This window comes from Pteronotus mesoamericanus, unplaced genomic scaffold (genome assembly GCF_021234165.1).
Source record: "Pteronotus mesoamericanus isolate MK-2021 breed Mesoamerican mustached bat unplaced genomic scaffold, CSHL_Meso_final contig_90, whole genome shotgun sequence".
In the NCBI taxonomy this organism is placed as follows: Eukaryota; Metazoa; Chordata; class Mammalia; order Chiroptera; family Mormoopidae; genus Pteronotus; species Pteronotus mesoamericanus.
The window spans coordinates 6,517,577-6,536,710 of record NW_026555277.1 but is presented as its reverse complement, the minus strand read 5'-3'; the positions used below and the strand labels follow the sequence as shown (position 1 = coordinate 6,536,710).

The following is a 19,134-nucleotide window of genomic DNA, read 5'->3' as shown; positions in this document are numbered from 1 at the left end:
CTCTTTGTAGGAACACCATGACACAGGCCTCAGGAGTCTCAGGAACAACACATGGGATCTGGAGCTGGAGAGGTAGAAGCTGGAGATTTACATTGGAATCAAAGAAGTCAGCTACATGGAAATCTGGCTTGAGAGCCATCTATTTTCACCATCTCAGGGAACAGAAGAACAGAAACTAACCGAGAAATGTTAATTTTTTTTTTTTTTTTTTTTAGGTCACATAGCTGCCAAGTGGCAGGAGTAACGTGTGAATTCAGCCCAATGTTATTGCAGAAATGCTGACCATTAAACCCTTTGTATAGTGGCCAAGGAATCTGAAAGCCTGAAAGAGAACAGAAGGTACCTCTGCTGTTTGCTCCAAATTCTTTTTTATAATAAGTGTGGTTTTTCTTGTGTGCAACCTTTAGGCTAGGTTTTCAGGAGACAGACTAGGGGAAAACATCTCAGTTCTGGCCAACAGAAAGGGTTTGCATAGCATGGGAAAAACAGCCTCCTGTTTTTAACTCAAGGTCATGATGGAAGAGGTGACTTTGAGAAGTGCAGATTTGGGGATGAGTCGATGCCTCACCTCATGCAAGCCTCAATCGCCTGGTCGTACTACGCCTGTCCTCTTAAATCACATAACTGATAACGATGGCCTGTACCTTTTGCAATGGAACTGGTATCTAGGTATCTTGAACCTAAAGCCATTAAAGCTCAGCCTCTCTGAAGAAAAGTTCCTACTGAACTATAGAACTTACAGTATCTTTTATCTTCTTTCTGGACTGATACACTTCGTTTTACTCTTCCCAATGAAACAACGACAACTTTTACAGGTGGTTCAATCACTCCAGTTCTAAAACCCTTCTCAAACATTCGTCTGCCTGCTTTATATCTTGATCGGTTTTTATCTTGGTCTTGTCTTCTGCTTCTCTTGAAAGACTCAGACAAGAGAAACTTGAAGGACTGAAGCCTAATGCATCTCTTGCAAAAATCAATACTTTATAAGTCAACTGAAAATTGCAGTGCATAAAGAGCTGTCCTCTAATCCTTTCTTTTTACAAACCCAATGCCCTTTCCCTTTTCAAAATATAGCATCTGGTAACCTAAATGTCTTCCAAAAGTACATTCATCCCTCTTCCTAACTTTTCAGGTCCAGCGTCATGAAATAAGCACTTTAACTTTGTTTTATTTTCTTTTTCAGGAAAATTTTGTTTTTCTTACTATTCCCTGAGGCCTGACAGGTATTTGGCTCTTCAAAATGATGAAGAGAATTTCCACAAATACTCCAATAACCAAGAAACCACCCAGGCTGCAGAGAGCTACGAAGCGCCCTCTGACTAAAAGGCAGGAATCAACATGAGTCACCCTGGCCTGCCATCTCTAATGCATTCTTTCATACATCACTGTTAAGTAAGCATGGCTCACCTGGAGCTTTCGGTCCCCGTCCTCTTCAAGCTACTGGGGTTGCGAATGAGTTTGTCCAACATGTTGACAATCTGCCCAAATTTAGGCCTGTCACTCCTCTCCTTCTGCCAGCAGTCTAGCATCAGCTGGTGGAGTGCAATGGGGCAGTCCATTGGAGGGGGGAGCCGATAGCCTTCCTCAATGGCTTTAATCACCTATTGAAGGAAACAGAGTATGTTAAGCTGCCTGGCAAGCTGTTGTTAGTGGTTCACCATCCTGATCAGCAAGTTCTCTGCACATTAAACTGCCAGTGAGTGTGAACATGGGAACACCTCCAGTTTCTTCACAGAAGCCAAGCTGAACCTGCATATCACTGGCAACAGGGTAGGCCTGTTGCTGTGAGGCGCTCTCAAATGGCAGCCCATGCCAACGTGAAACTCGAAAGTGAAGCTCCATCCATGTTCCAGTGATTAAAACCCAGTCAGAGCAACAATATGGTGTTGGCTCGACCCTCAGAAATCACACTGCAATGACTCTCCCCATTCTGTTACTCAGCATCTGCTAAAAACTCTTAGTCAAAAGAGATCATGACCTTGTTAATGACCTTCTTTAGGAAGCATTATAGTTGCCTCCAAAATGGAAGTCCCTTCACATCATTTTAAACCTGTGCCTTCTTGCTCAGACAGCGAATGGGTCAAAACTGGAGACTACCTCTGAGACCTCCCCATCCAAAAAACCCTGCCAACCTCTGAACTGGCACATTCCTCAGTCTTTCTAGATGCCCGGCCACTTCTACTTTTGGGAGACCAAAATGCACCAATATGCCAATTTTGTATCTATCTCTCTCTCCATCTCAGTTGGCTGCCACTTAATCATTTTAAGGGTGTTATATTACTAAGTAGATTTTTTAAAAAAGTAATAGCAAAAATATTTTTACTCTTCTTTCAGGGCATTTATATTTTAAAGGGGACCAACCCTGACACATCTAAGGAAAAAAGTTCAAATGGTAGGAGGTAATTGTCTTACTACCCAGGGTGCCTAATAAGACAGAAATAAACCATTCAACAGTCTTTCTTCCAATTCTAATTTTTCTAATCTGTCTTCACAGGTATTACAGTATTTTTCTTATTGACTTTTCTCTAACGCCCCCCCTTCTCTATGGCATAAATCCCAGTAATGCAATACAGCGTGACTCATGCCAAATTTAAAGAGGGGAATTACTTCATAATTTCTTGGCTACTCATAAACTTTGTTTATGGGTATCCTATGAGATTCGGGAGGTGATTTTACTTGTTTGGGGATTTTTTTAAAAGTTGTATTTGTTTTAAAAACTATAGTTGCCAGCAAAACAACCAGTGGCCATAGCTGTCTCAATGACCACATTGGATTCACCTATTTAGTGCTGAATAATTAGCCTTTGAACACAAAATGGTCAGTTCAGTTGGGTCCAATTTCTATGTACCAGTATGACTTGTCTTTTTAAGCAGCACGGTGTTTAAGCTTAACAACCATCTTGTGGTTTATTAAGCCCTGTGGTCCTTTTTGTCCCACGAATTTTTGCCAACATCCTGTTTTATTAGTATTAATTTACTTCTCCTTCTAAAGTGGACTTCTTTCTATATGCTACCTCACTGAACATGGTTCTATTTGTTTCTGGTAATCACATTAGGTCAGCTTGATCTTCTCACTTTCTTTTATCCTTCCAGGTACAGGGTGTTGACTCTAGACTTGATGAAAACTCTTTATATTGAATTGATGACAATCCAAGCAACATTGGGCTAATGCCAGGGTAATACAATTTGTTATAACCCCTCTGACTGCTTACTACTCTTTCATTAGCTCCCTCCCCACTGCCAACCTGGAAGACAGCTTATGGGTTAACAAAGCATATTTTCTCAGTTTACTGCTGAATGGTTTTCTTTGGAGGGGGCCTGAGGGGAGGGAGAGGATTAAAACCAAAAAATATCTTGATAAGTTTGACATATTTTCAACAGTTACATTGACTCATTCACTGTATGCCAAATGAATTCTACTCATGAAAGTGATTCTGCAGTTACATTTCCTATTGATTCCTGTTCTACACAGAACCCAACACCAAGACAAATACACATGAATGCAAGATCAATATGATTTGTGGGACAGAAATGCTTCAGATGCTTTTTCGTAGATAAAGCCAGACAACTGAAAATTTAAAACAACCAAAATGATTTTAATATAATATAGAAACTATGAAAACTACAGGTCTGAAAAGATTTAGGGCAGGGAAACTAACAAAATCTTTAGTTAATCTGCTGTTATGAGCACTAGACCATGACTCTCAACTAAAATAAAGTTTAATTGTAAGATAATTAAATAAATGAATACACATACTACTTGTTCATTTAGGTTACTTGTCCTTGTCCCTCTGAAAATCTCTAACTCAAAAACAAATGTTGCTACAAGAAAGGCACTTGAAGGTGTCTGCGCAGCACATCAGACAATAGATTATACACCATTCACATGTACAGTCTTTTCCAGCTTGTAATTATCTATCAGCTATGCTAGCTGCTATCATTCCTCCATCTGCTATGAACCTTCCTTTACAATTTACAGATAATCCAATGTCAACATAATCATTCCTCTTAATCTGGTTAGAGAATTCTTTTTGCCCCACAAGACATGGAGTTCATTAGCTTCTCTACTGCTCTGAACACTCTTTTATTGATAAGTCTACAAGCACGTTATGTCTTAAGTATGTAAGGTTCTTCATTGAATTGTCAAGGCTTCGCAAGTCCCTGTGTTTCAGGGCATAACAGATGGTCAGGTAATATTCCACGTCACAGATAATTTTTTTAAAAGGTGATTTTTTTTCCTAAAATATAAACTGAATATACCTGCATTGGTAGACACTTTATGCTAATTTTCTACCTCATATATATAAAATTTTTAGAAGTTCAAAGAACATACATTTTATTGTGATCTGATTTCCAACCCTTCCAGAACTAAAACCTTTCCTGAATTAGCTAGTAAGTGTTCTAGGAAGACCCACTGGTCTAGGGCCCCCACACGCCCCCCGTCCTTTCTTACTGGAGATGTTTGTAATTAAATTCTATTACTCTGGAATCTTATTAGTGTCATTATTGAATGCTTTTCTGAAATTGCAGGCATTGTGGATACTCCCTTACGAAGTAGTCCAGATGGTACATTTAAAGGGATGTGCATAATTTACAAAGGGTCATTTAGTGAAGCTTTATTTTAGAGTCCTCCAGGGGCAAGCTCTAATTACAACTCTGTCAGCTTTAAAATATTCACTAGTTTTCTTCCAATAAACCTTTCATGTCAGTTTTATCAGATGTGAAATGTGTGTTTTTCATATATCCTTGCATTTTCTTAAATTCAAAGTTTAATTTTATTTCAGTACAAGTTTGACAGCCACCCCAGTTAAAATATTGTTCCATGTCACTAATCCATGTATCTGTCTATCTATCTAATCTATTTCCGTACTATAACATTTAGGCTATGTAATTTTGGTTCTTGAAATCAACCACTATAAGGTTTAACTACATTACTAGACACATCTGTACTCAGAATCCTGAGTTCAATGCATTATTTCAAGCTCAACGTGCACTCCGTCATACGCTAATGCAAAACATCCTGAATCTCAATGCAAAGGCATATATTGCAGAACATGGAGACTCACGTCTTGATTGGACATATCCCAATAGGGTCTCTCTCCATACGACATCACTTCCCACATGACGATTCCGTAGCTCCATACATCACTTGCTGATGTGAATTTACGATAGGCAATTGCTTCTGGTGCAGTCCACCGGATAGGAATCTTGCCACCCTATGAACATTTGAGCCATAAGTTATTCCCTAAGTACTTTGCTGATGTGCCACGTTAGTTTCGGAATGTTGTCGCTGTTTCCCAAGCAGGACAAAAGCATTCCTGAGATAGCTCTCCAAACAACAACAGGAGACTTGTTTATTGTAACTAAAGTCTTCCGGGTAAAAACAGTTCTCCTTAGATGTTTTCTTTCGTCTCAGGGAAGTGAACAAGTAATCCGTTTAATTATTTTTTAAAAGTCTACCTATTATCTGAGCTCTGCTTAGGGCAATATTGCAGAAGAGAAAGAATCTCAAGTTTTACAAGATAGTTGTGTTCACCACGGTATATCAATGGAGGTACAGCTGATACTCACTCTGACTTCTTGTTAAATTTTGTCACCCAGCAGCACAAAGGCATGAGAAACATGCCCAACATAACTAGAAGATAATACACTAAACAGACTCTTGGAGGCAGCCAAATAATGGTAGCTGCTAGAGCCATTATTGACTTTAATAAAGTGAAGAACAAAACACATCGAAACACACGTACCAACCCTGCCCCACTCCCCGCAAAATTGATAAAGCAACTGACTAAGACCCAGGAAAAGTTGATAATGGTTTTTCCTCTTCAAATATCTTTTGTTTTAATTGAGTTTCAAATTTTTTTAGGGTTCCATCTGGGGAAATTAATTCAAATTGAATTCAGACCCTAAAGCAGTTCAAGAAGACATCATTTAAAAGTTTGCTTTGTTAGGGCTACTAAAACGGACAATATATTGTACTAGAAATTGCAGTGATTCAGTATAATTTACTCTGAAAACCCAGTGTTATCACATTTATACGTATCACATACAGAAGAACGTTTGTGTCGCCTCTGCCTTCCTTAAATATTTGGCTAAGGTTTTATCTACGTAAATGCATCATTTAAGAAGTCTCCTTTAACTTGTCTCTTTCTAATCACTGGGACAAAATAAAAGATCTCTGGCATTCATAAAGATGTATTCTTTCCTAAATGAAAGCATTTGAGATTCAAAAGAGGATACGTGTATGAATTAAAACTAGAGCCAAAGAAACTTAACACTACAAGAAAAACAAACAAACAAACAAACAAACAAAAAAGCCAATGCTCAGGATTGCACATACAAAATGGTAAGCATTAAATGGCTGGTAACTGTCTCCTTCATGTTGATTTTAACCGTGTCAGCCCTAATGGCCAATAATTTTTATGATTCTGTGTTTATTCCATTAGTATCTTATATTCCCATGGTCCAGCCAAGATAGCATAGCCATTAACTGGATACTGATAACTCTTAACTGTGCCTTAATCCTGGCTTATCTACCAGCAGTAAAATGAAAGCCATTAGATACTAGAAAACCTCGCACAGAGTAAATGTTTTATAAATCCTGTATATACACTCTCAGAGTCGGAAACCAACCAACCAGAAACACTGTTTGTCTTGTTTAAAATAATATCAATATTAATAATAAAAATGAACCAAATAAAAAAATCTAAAACAAATAGAAAAGAAGGAAGGAAAGAAAGGAGGGAAGGATAGAGAGATGGAGAGAAGCAGGGAGTGAAAGGAAGAAAAATTAAATACAAAAAAAATACAGTAAGTGAAGTTCCACTTTGTGGCTTTGTAAAGTGCAAAGTCACACACATAGAAGCTGTTTCAAAATCCCTGTCTAGGAAACATGGTTCAAAAATGGATGCATGGGTATGAAGAGAGTCTTAAGGATGGGGAAACTTGTAAAATCACAAAGAGCTTAAGCATCAAAATAAGAATAGAGGAACAGTTTTAGAGGCAAAACTGAGAACTTACCCTTGTGGTGTAAGCTGCTTCCGGATCATCCTCAAGCACTCGGGACATGCCAAAATCAGACACTTTGCAGACCAAGTTGCTATTTACCAGAATGTTCCGTGCAGCCAGATCTCGATGCACATAGCTCATATCAGATAAATATTTCATCCCAGACCCAATGCCACGAAGCATGCCCACCAGCTGAATGACTGTAAATCTGCCGTCATTCTTCTGCATAGGAAAGGAGCAAGGAACAATCTCATTAGCATTAGACCAAATTAATTTTCACCGAGCCTTTATGACTGGGATCTTTTTTGATATCTGTATCCGGTATGCAATCCAACTCAACATTATTTCCGGGCCTTTTTGACCAAAGTCATTAATTCACTAGTAAAGTGAGTATATCTAAGAAGTTGTATTTGCTTCCTGTGATAGATGGAAATTATCCAACTATAATGAATCTATGGTTCAAACAGCCCCACAATACAAGAATAAATCAAATCCTACCCCAGTTGAACATGGATTATTTAACGGTTTTTAAAAATTACATCATTCTCTATTTCTCTTTTTCTTCCTTTGCCCCATTAAAAAATACCACCAAGTAGAACAGATGTGAAGGGTCTATTAGTTTTCTAAATACCCACATTCTTGGGTTTAATATAGAGCAGCCACGTACCCTGAGGAATGCATCCAAGGAGCCATTCTCCATGTACTCTGTTATGATCATCACTGGTTTACCTAGAGTTTTCAGAAAGAAAAACACAAACCCTTGATGAGCATTGCAGTGGAGGAGATAAAAATGGGCTACGCACAATTTTATTGCCAAGACACCTGTCTTGTGTGATCTAATTTAATTAAAACAAGCCAAGCTTATGTCTCAGCTGTGGGGAGCTAGGAATGAAATATTAAAAAGACGAGTAGGTTTAAATTCCATCTGGAAGGTTAACCCTTTGCATGGCTTGTTGACAAGGCCTGTAACTAAAGCGGCCTCCAGTATTGGGGGAGCACGTGAATGGATGATTGCTCTCTCAAGCAGAAGGGGAAGACGATAAATGCGCAGGCCTGTTTTAAGGCGGAAAAAAAAAATCTTTAGGATAATTCATTCATTTTATCCCCAGAAGAACCACTTGTACTGTTGAATCCATGGACGGGCAAAGCTTTTTTTTACCTATTTGGAGAAACCTGAGTTTCAGGAAACAGTCGCTATGTTGACTACTTCATTGCTCAGACACATCTTAAAGCTCAAGCATGAAAATTATTTTCTTTCCTTGTCTTGCCCAGATTAAGGGCTATATCCTTTCTCTCCCCTTTTCCTTTCAATAAATAAATGTATTCTATTTGTTTCCTTAAGCCACCAACTTCAGCAGCAACAGCAACATCACAGAAAAGGTTTATTGTATTGTTTCATCCTAGACTGCAATCTTAATTCAGAGCTAGAACATTCTTGTTCCCCACTCCTTCCTTCCTTCCTTCCTTCCTCCCTCCCTCCCTCCCTCCCTCCCTTCCTTCCTTCCTTCCTTCCATCTTTCTTTCTTTCAGCAAAGAAATTATAATGATTTTCAGGTTTGGGGAAAGTGGAGGAAATACCACTTTTATTTCACTTCAGTTTTCTTTCTGAGGACCTAGGAAATAAGAACCATTCTTTAGTTTCTTAGTCACTGGCAGTGGACTCAAGGTCTGAAATTCCTTTTTTCTGAAGGGGATTTGGGGAGGGGGGTATGAGGGAAGGGCGGCGTGTAAATTCTCAATATTATACTAAGGGAAGGGTTAGAGCAAAGAACATAAAAGATTCCCTGGGAGGAAAATAAAATGTTAGTTTGAAAATAAATAAAAAATATTCACACTTTCTGTTAATTGTCGACTATTTGGACTTAGGGAACACGGGCTGGGATATATCACTGCTGAAGAGCCCCTTCCCCCCAAATTATTCTAAACTGATACATTTCCCAACCCGAACCCCTGTCAAAATACTCTGTTGTGGTGTGGGGGAAAGGACATTTGTCTTTGTTCCAAGGGCAAACATTTTAAAGAGCAGACATTTTTAAATTCAACAAAGTGCAATTTATCAATTTTTGATGGCATTTTTTCAGTGTCCTGTCTTAGAAATCTTTCCAAAGCAAAAATTCTGGATTGGAAATCAACCCCACGGCGATTTTATTGTCAAGCGAGGAATGAAAGCTGGCAGGGAAAGCGGGAGTCTCGGTGTAGACCGAAGGAGGAGGGAGACCACCTCCAGTCTCTGCCCTGGGCTGCGGGAACGGTCCCCATGCCCCTCTGTCCCCGCAAACAGGAAGAAGCTCTTAGTCCTTCGATTCAGTCACTCTCTCCATCTGCGGCCACAGTCCTCCAGACAGAACAAATGCCTCTAAATGAGTTTTAATTAACCTGTCTCAATCAAAAGGTACTTTGTCAACTCATGAGGAAGGGTGGCTCTCTTGGCGGTGCATTAACACCTACTTCCATTTCACCAGCCCCTCTGGAGGTGTGGGGAAGAGAGTAGAGGATCCAAAAGACGGGGTGGGGGGAGTGGAGAGAATTTATAGTCTCCTTGTCAATTTAAAAAGTTACTCAAGTAACTGCTGGTAATGAATTCACACTCTTCCAGTCCACCTTTGCACCCTCACACCTCCCTAGTCCGACTGTTGGCACCATCTTCACGATTTTTCTGCATTCCGTTCTCTGCTTATTAACAGTATCCATTTGTCAGAATCTTTATGAGCTCTACAAGAGAAATAAAGATGAATGTCTCCAGAAGCAAAGGGGCTTATAAAATGGGCCTACGCTGGGCTCGTGGAGGGGGGCGGTTCCTTTTCTGGAACAGGCTGGGGTAGGGGTGCAGTGGGCAGGGGAGAGGGAGGGGGAGGGGACAGTTCCTCTGGTGGAAATTTTAAATCATTTTAATTCAGTGACAACTGCATTATGCAAATGCACCCAGTCGTTTATAACAGTTACAGCTGTAATAGCTGTGGGTTTTAGAGGCGCAGTGGGACTTTCACACAAAGATCCCCTGTTTCTCCTCTCTTCTACAGAGGTGCTGTGAAAATCACTGTCTGTGGCAGGAAAAATACCCAACGCTGAACAGAGCCTCCTTTTGAGAAACTGGACCTGCAGAAGTATTTAAACAGAATGTTATCTTTTAATTAAAGTAGTGAAGGACCCTGGGCAGGCCCAAAGGCCACAGGCAACAGAAAAATATCCTGTCTGTAAAACCAATCTTAAAAAGCAAATAGAGCTATTCTATGCTAATTATAGCCTTCACCTGAGGTGGAAAAATTATATATCCTTCACACTAAAGTTCCTTTTTTTTTTTTGAAGAATTCTGAAGATGAGGAAAGATATACTTCTTAAGACATAGTAGCACCAGTTAACATGCAAGAGGTTTGTTTTTGTTTTTTTTCTTAATGTGCCAACCATTATGCTAAATATGCTGACTAATTCATCCAAAATAACCTTGTAAGGCAAGTTCTATTTTTATCTATATTTTACAGGTGAGGAGACTGAAATATCGAGCAACAAGTCAAGGCCACATGTTCAACTAGCAGTAGAGTTATGTGTAAGTCTTTGGTCTCTAGGCCCACTGAAGGTTCTCCTAGCGTGGTCCGGGAACTGCATGCACTTTTGGCTTACCTTCGAGCCTGAAATTTGAACACATGGACCTCACCCCACCTGCTGAATCAAACCTATGAGGATGAGGTTCAGGAAACTGTTTTGAGAATTTCCCAGGATTCTGCTGCAGGTTTAAGTTTGGGGACCTCTGAACTGGTGTATACTTTCTCACTTTTTAGTAACCTCATTTTCTCTTAAAGGCTTTATGCCTTGTGTCTTACTTCCCCCTCTGCCCCAGGTCTTATGTCCAAAGTTTAATCTTTAACCTACACTTCCTTCTCCCCTTCACCTACTGGAGCAGTCCCTCTGTACCATTGTCTGAGGATGCATTTCACAGGCACCTCAAACTGCTAAGAGGCACCTCGGCTTCCTGGAGACATAGCCCCAGGCTTACAAGACCCTTGACTGCATGAACTGTAGGAGGTACTAGGGCTCCTGGAACAGAGCCACCTTCAGTAATAACCACTTCAGCTGCACTGTCCATGTGGCATTTTATAAGTTGGTCTTAGCCAGCCTTCCCAACACATTCAGGGTTTGCTTTGTAAAATACATCTGTTGAGCTGTGTTGTATTTTAACTGAAGCGTGGTTCACAGGCTCAGGGAACACTAATGGACTAAAAAAGGAAAGTTCAACCAGGTGTTACTGCAACTGGGTGCTGAACTGCAGCCGCCATAAATCAGGGAGAGCAGACAAGCAAATCTCCCATTTAATAAAGATTCCCAAGATCCCCTCCCTGCATCTGGAACGGAAGCCTCCAGCACTAGGTGTGGCGAGGTTGTGTTGTGCTTTATGTAAAAAGTACTTACAATTTATTTTGCTTACCATCTGCTTGCGCCTACCCTGTGACAATCAGTTGGGTCTAGCAAAGATTTGAAAGATGGCGAGGCATACCAAAAACCTGCAATATTAATTTCCCTAAAATCTCACACAAGCTGCCTTGGAAAGAGTGGTATCAGCCTAAACCATAGACCCCTTTAGAGCTGACTACAAGATTAATGACATGTCCTGCACTGATTTCCTCCTATTAGCAATCAGTGGGTCTGCTCCATCTGTCATTTCCCTGGAAAGAAAATGTGTGTTTAATTTGCCAGTAACTTCTAACTTGGCTTTGTAAAGGGAGTGACCCGCATACATTTGGTGACGACGCCTTCCAAGTGAATTATATTCGGGTGGTCAAACTGTCCCATGATGCTGGCCTCACTCAGGAAGTCTCTCCTCTGTTTGTCTGTATAACCAGCTTTCAGCGTCTTAATGGCCACACAGATCTCTCGCTTGCCAGGCACTTTGAGACGCCCACTGCAAACTTCACCAAATTCACCTTTGGGAGAGAAAAAGAATTGATTATGGACCAGGATCACAGGCAAGATGAAAGAGTAATAGCAAACATTTGTTGACTGCTTATTACAAGCCAGGCAACATAATTAGTGTTTCATAGAGCAAGGAAATTTTATGTACAGATATTTACATATATACAGAGACATACAATATACTCATACACACTGATATAATCACATATAGAGATTTAATATCCACAAAGAAAATACATTTATTAGACAGATACTCAGACACTTACCAACTCCTATGACCTTTTCAATCTTAATGCAGGATGCGTCAATTTCTTTGGCAAATTCTCGAACTGCTTGGTTGGGATCTTCATATGTAAAGGGATCCACATAAGTTCTAACACCTACATAATAAACACATGAGAGGATGACCAAACACTTCTCAGGAGCCACGAATAAACTTAAGTTGTCTTAAGTAAGTCTAAAAATACTTAGCACAGGAAGAGTTTTCTTCAGAATGAGAAAAATACTTAGCGTAGATGTGTGAGAATGTTTAAATTCTTGCTCTGGTTTTCCTTAGTGGGTAAACAAAGAATTGTTAGCTACTGAAGAGGCTGCAGCTGTACTGACTTCTGACGTGGAGTATCTTCGCACTTCAAGGACAAATTTTTAATAAACCACTCATCCAATGGAGAAAATGAAGAAGGAAATTGGGAGTGTATTCGCTCTGAGTATTGCTGTCCTGATCAGTTGTTCATGTCCTACCCACCTTTCCAGCCATCCTCCTTTATGAAAGATAATAAAAGCTTTCTTTTTCAACTGCCCTGTCTACATGGTGCCACCTTTTACCCAATATCTGGACCAATTAATATGTGACCGACCACTAATAAACTAAGATTAAACCTAGGTTAAAATGGACAAGAGGAATAAGATCTGCTAATTGACTTGGGAACATAGCTTCTGTGTTGGATCTCAACTTTTATTCTGTTTTGGGATAAAGTAAAGTCATTGAAGTTCATCAGGAAGCTTTAGCAGATGAAATGTAGCCTAACGGTGAATGGTTTGGTTTGAATACCAGGAAGTGTATTCAGCCATACCCCACAGTCACTTGCAAACTAAATTCAGAAAGGGACTCTGGAGCAGCAGCCCAGAGAGGCACTCGTAATCACTAGGAACCCTCTACCAGCACTCACACCTCTCCTTTCCCTGCCTGAGCTCCTGGGGCTTTGGGGCACAGAGAGGATCTAAGACATTGAATGGCCCAATCCCTTTGATTTTCCAGGCTTTGTCAGTCTTGTCTTCATCACAATGAAAAAATGACATTTTTGTTTTTAAAAATATATACATCATGCAAATTAAAAAGAACGGTTTTAGAAAGGAAACAAAGTGAACAAATAAAGAGCCGTCAGGCACTCCATGTCCTCCATCACTTCCTATGCTCTACCCAAGAAAATCTTTCTCATTTTTCTCAATATTATCCTTCCTACCCCTAGACTCTCTCTTCCTTTTACCTCCCTGCGTTGTCTAATAGGGTGCCTATGAGCCACATGTTGCTATTTAAATGTAAATTAGTTAAAATTCAATAGAATTTGAAATTTACTCCCTCATTCACACTAGCTATGTTTCAAGTATTCAGGAGTCCACGTGGCCGTTGGCTGATATATTGGGCAGTGCAGAAGGAGACCATGGGGCCATCATCTCAAAAATTCTTGCTGAACAGTGTTCCTAAGGAGCTTTCAAACTCTGTCTACTTAAGAGTCTTCTCTCTTGCTCAAGTCATTATAGAGCCAATTCTCTGAGTTCATTCTTTGACCCCGTTTGGATTAAAAACAAAAACCAAAACAGGATCCACTAAAGAAATACTGTTGGTCTTGAATTCTACTTATTTTCGTAGGCAGAGCAATGAAATTTCAATTTCGTATTCCTTCTCTCTATATATTTTACCTTCTAATATGAAGAAAGTAAAATTTTTTATCTGTTAGATCTTGCCTCACAGCTACAAAAATGAGCCAGGTAGACCAATACCTTTTCAGGAAGAAGGATAAAAGAAAAGAAAACAAAATCTAAAAGAATTCCCCCAATCCCCATCTTTAATCTCACTTTCAAAAATCCCCAATCACCTATTTCAGCGTGATAACCTTGAAGTACAATATCTGGATAATTCCATAAAAGGACTAGAATATGAATAGCCATGTGAATATTATTTAGACATTTCAAAACTGAAAACAGAAGACATGCTCTAAAACTAAAATTACTTTTAATCAAGTTTTTGTACCTTGATTCAAATGTTTTTCTTCATCTGCTTCTTGCTTGGCTTTACTGTATTTACTCCGTCTATTAAAAAAATTAAAAAAAATATTCTTAAAATCTGAAAACCATAAGATAAGTTTTTGCTACCATAATGTAAGTCAGGCAGATACACTAATGCACATTTCACAGATGAGAAAACTGAGGTTTACGGGAGGTGAACTCACAAGGTGAATAACCTGCCATCTCAGTACTGAAGAATTGTTTCAAGTACAAGCACCAGAGTGCCAAGTCTCTGCTCTTAACTACTCTATTAAATTGAGGGGATAAAGCAAAGATTGTATAATGTAATTATAATTTCAAATCCCCAAAATAAATTCATATTATTGAAGATAGATTATAAATGTATTGATTAATTTTCCTACATGTATTCTAAATTAAAACAAGTTTCCATGGGTGAACGCTGGATAAATCAAATCGCAATGAGGTCCAGTATGTGATAGGTAGCTCATTATCCTATTATATGGTATTCTTAAAACAATGGTTTTGTGGTTATTGGTTTCAGTTGCTGCATACAATTGAGTGTTGGATTCACATGGAAGGGAATCTCCTCAATTTGAAGGGTAATCCAAACCCTAAACTATTAATGGAAATTTCAAGAGTAAATATTTGCTTTGTACTGGATTATATCCCTCAAGAGTTTGTAGAAAACTTGAAAACATGAAAATAAGGAACTTCCATTTGTAGTTTAATTCTCTTTCAAAAAAAAAAAAAATAGTGTCCAGTCTTGCAGTTGGCATTCATTCTGACCCAAATAATCCTCTAAGAGTGAGATCTGGTTTTGCTATAAAGTCTTGGAAATCAGAAACCTTGACTATATATAAATCTTGAACCAGTAATCTTAATACATTATATATGTATGTGTGTGTATATATGTATATGCATATATGTGTGTATAAAATATCAGGTAGTGAATCAGAAAATCAGCCCTGGCTGGTGTGGCTTAGTGGACTTGAGTGCCAGCCTGCAGACTAAAAGGTTGCCAGTTCGATTCCCACTCAGGGCACATGCCTGGGTTGTGGGCCAGGTCCCTAGCTGGAGGCATGCAAGAGGCAATCAGTCAATGTTTCTCTCACACATCAATGTTTCTCTCCCTTTCTTTCTCCCTCCTTTCCTTTCTCTCTAAATAAATAAATACAATCTTCCACACACACACAAAATTAACTCAGTTGGTATTACATCTCTCTAAACTTTGGGAAGATGAAACTAAATTAGTGAATACAATGTGTACATTTGTTTCTGTCAGAAATGTCAAGTTGACATTGGAGTTTATTATCGTCTTATATTTTATCGGGGCTTTAAAGAGATCAGCTGAGACTGCTATATATGAGAAAACTGAGGTTCTTAGTTGACAGAATGTTCCCTGAAGGCCAGTGTGGTCCTGTCGGAATGCAGCAACTGAGCGCCTGACAGTGGACAAGTAGAGAAGGCCTAATGGTCACGTGAAGAGAACACAGAACCCGCAGGAGCCATGCAGTGCGAGGGGGTGGCCGCTCGTCACAGCCCCGTGTTCCGAGCTTCTCACCCACATTCCTCTCCTCCTTGTCGGCAAGGCAGGAGCCTGCTCCACAGTCAGACCCTCAGAACCCACAGATGTTCCTCCGTGTCTGTAATTCCCTTGCAAATAATAATACCTTGCACTTTTACACTGCATTTAATTTTTCAAAGAGCTTTCCTCACATATATCATCTCCTCCCTAACTGGTCGCAAAGCAGGAAGCAGCTTAGTAAACAGAGATCCAGTTACGAGAGTTAACTGGCAAAGCATGTGTAATTCAGTCCCAAATAACAGCTTGCCTTTTTACTTTGCATTTAACAGCCTTCACATCTATTATTTCACTGCATCTTCACAACAACCCTATGAAAGCATCAGGCAGACAGACACACACTCAGTCCCCGCTGCACAGATGTGGGAACAGGGGCAGGCAGCGAGTGATTCACCCACGTGTGTCCCTCTCAGCAAGCACTGGAGTGTGCCTGTCCTGATCCCGATCCACCATACACACCTCTCACTGGGGGGATGAAGGTATATGATGGCATGAGACGTAATTAGCAGTGATTTTACATTTTAGATCAGTTAATCCACTTAAATTGTATTCTACTCTGCTCTCAAAATCCTCTATTTCATCAAGGAAACTAAACAAGTTTAAATACCCTGCAACTAAACATTTGTAAGAAAGATGTAGTGCCCTCCAAACCTCCCCCACCCTTCCCTTTTTAAAGGAAATGTAAGCGTGTTAAGTCAGGGACTATGAAAACAACAATTTATGCCTGGCTAGGTCCCAAGGGTGTGATAGGGTCCTGCCAGCCTGAGAGATTGTATCTTATCAGAGCTCCTAAAAGCATTATCTGAAATTACAAGTATATCTTTTAAACCACTTTAGGTCTCCAATACCGATTTGAATTTCTTTCCTTTAAAAAGGGGGTAGGGGGAGTGCATAGAGCAAGAAAGCTTTGGTGCCAACTTTAAATTGTCACTGGGTTCATCAAAAACTCTGGCATGTATGCACCAAGAGAAACAAGTGGCTTCAAGCTGCCCCGGGGTGGGGTTATCTGTTTTATATCAAGCACATTCATTAAATATGTGCAAAGCCAGAGGAAATGCAAAATGGCAGGGATCATTAATTATAAGGCTGACATGTCCATCGTTTCCTCAGACTTCTAAACATAGAGGAGGAATCAAATTAGAGACGAAGGTATTTCTTTAAGGAAACTTCTTTACTTTGGAGTGTGACTTGGAGAAGACCCTGCAAGAGGACAGGGAACACTGAGAAAGGAACACTAGAATTATTGTTCAAAGGCTAATTGTAGCCTATTAGCTTTTTAATAATACTTTGAAAACTAAAATGCCTCAGTCCTGTGCTACCTTTGTCACCTGATGACCCTTTCTCCTTGTCCCAGGATAGGACAATGTGTCCTTTATAGCCCCAAGAAAGAAAGCCCAGTGAAGCGTCTTGCTGGGTCAGCCAGCCTGGAGGAATGCATGCAGCCTAAAGATGTGCTAACTCAGGATTGACATCCAAGGCAGATCACCTGAATGCCAGAAGAAAACCTTTGTTGAAGACTTTCTAATTATTGAGATGTGGGCAAGCTGATTTAAAAAGGGCAAGGAGGGGAGTGGTGGGTTAGTGAATGCCCCAGAAGGAAACATGGGATCTTTCAACTGCAGGAGTTAGATTAAGGGGTCCCCTCTGCAGGTGAAACTTTGAAAGCCAGTGACCTAAGCCCTCCCTCTGTCAAAGGGAGGCGTAATAAGGGTATTAAGGGACATTGTTGAGGAACAGCATGAGCCCCAGCACTGCCCTCCCAACTAATGTGTTGTTCCTGGCACCTTGAGGAGCCTCAATACAACAAACCAAATGGTGGAGGGGACGGGGACACAGGCTCAGAAGAAACCCACTTTTATTAAAATACTAACTTCCCTGACCCCCAAAATACTAATTTGAGTAATTAGTGAAAGGTAAATAATTTATTCACTTCAAGTGCAGATGGGAGAAGATAAAGCAAGGTATTAACTAGCCCAGCTCCAGGGAACCCTTTCCAGCATTCAGTGGCATCACCCAGGAGGAGCCATGGACGCCATCCTTCTTTTTCTTCTACCTTAAGCTACCATGGTTCTTGCACCAAATGATGTCTAAATGCTCTTCATGAGCAACATTTTGAAGTGGTTGAAATTGTACCGTGCGATTGCACGAAGTCTGTTTAGAAATGTTCCTGCAGTACCATCTGCCCCCTAATTGTATGAATTTACATGGCTTCATTGGAGCCAATTTAGGCTACCATTTAAGTGTATTCATTCTTATGTGATCATAATATTCCAATGAGGATGCCAGGGAAAGGCACATGCAGACTGAATGGTAACTGTTTCAGCATTATGTGAATAGTTATCTTCAACGTGGAAAATCTTAACCTTCCTAAGAAGACACAGCCAACTTGCAATCTCTAACTTTATAGTATGCATTAGACTTGCATATTAATTCATAGATTACAAATATTACCAACAGGGCTGAGCAGACTCTTAAAAATTTGGTTCAACAAAACTGTCAATGGTAGCTTTTGATGTAGGTCAAATTTTTCAATTAAGAAGACATTAAAATAACCTATCTATGCCAGGATTGGAAATCAGGAGAGATGAAACCCTGTCCTGATCAGGCAACTAAATAGCTGCATGCCTTTGGTTCAGTTCACTGTTTAACCTCCTCTCCAGTCCTCAGTTCCTGATATACAAGAAGCCAGTCTTAGAACTTGAGTTTCTTAAACCAGAAACATTGGTAAAGCTCCCTCACAAATTTTGTCATACACTCCATTTTTTGTCTTTAATTTGCTTCTTTTTCTTAATTCAGGTAAAAGGGGTACTTTATAACCCTAACATAAATGGAAAGCTAGTATCAATAGCAATCATCCAAGGTGAGCGTCAAAGCAGCCTATGCCCTGTTATCAGCCAATACTTGTCTCTGATTACCAACTGTCCTTTACAAAGGGGAGAATCATCTGGTGTTCTAGTCCATTCTTAGAAGGGTTTTTCATACTTGAACAATAAAGGAATATTTGGGGAAGACGCACTGGCCTAAAGCAACCCGAATTAATGCTATTTGGGATGCTTCTGGAGGAAGCCCAATGAAATCATTAATATAAAGGGGGAGGCGTATCAGAGAAATTTAACACATTTGATCATTAGTCCTGAAGTGTATGATCTTATTACATTTTATGATTTGCTGTGAAGACTCTTTTCAAATATCACTTCAAAAGGCAATCAAGTGGTTCCACGGTAGAGCTTACAAATACGCACCTACAGGAAAGTGGGAAATGATGCTGTCTGCTAAGAGAATGAGCATATGTGGTTTGCCATACAGTTTCTACGGACAGCATCCATGGATACAAGAAGAGCTGCACCTTAAACAGCCCACTTAGCAAGTACAACTGTCTTCTCCAAAAAGCTG

At 39.8% G+C, this 19,134-nt stretch overlaps 1 protein-coding gene across 2 annotated transcripts in view; it reads right to left on the bottom strand.

The window, feature by feature from the left end:
- EPHA4 (EPH receptor A4) overlaps positions 1-19,134 on the bottom strand; it is a 133,369-nt gene that overhangs the window by 8,591 nt on the left and 105,644 nt on the right. For both annotated transcript variants that reach the window (XM_054585618.1, XM_054585619.1), the window contains exons 9-15: positions 14,164-14,222; positions 12,179-12,292; positions 11,738-11,923; positions 7,675-7,736; positions 7,020-7,229; positions 5,066-5,215; positions 1,408-1,601 (exon numbers count right to left, since the gene is read on the bottom strand). In XM_054585618.1, coding sequence (XP_054441593.1) covers positions 1,408-1,601; positions 5,066-5,215; positions 7,020-7,229; positions 7,675-7,736; positions 11,738-11,923; positions 12,179-12,292; positions 14,164-14,222 — 975 coding nt within the window. The remainder of the gene's footprint in view (positions 1-1,407; positions 1,602-5,065; positions 5,216-7,019; positions 7,230-7,674; positions 7,737-11,737; positions 11,924-12,178; positions 12,293-14,163; positions 14,223-19,134) is intronic.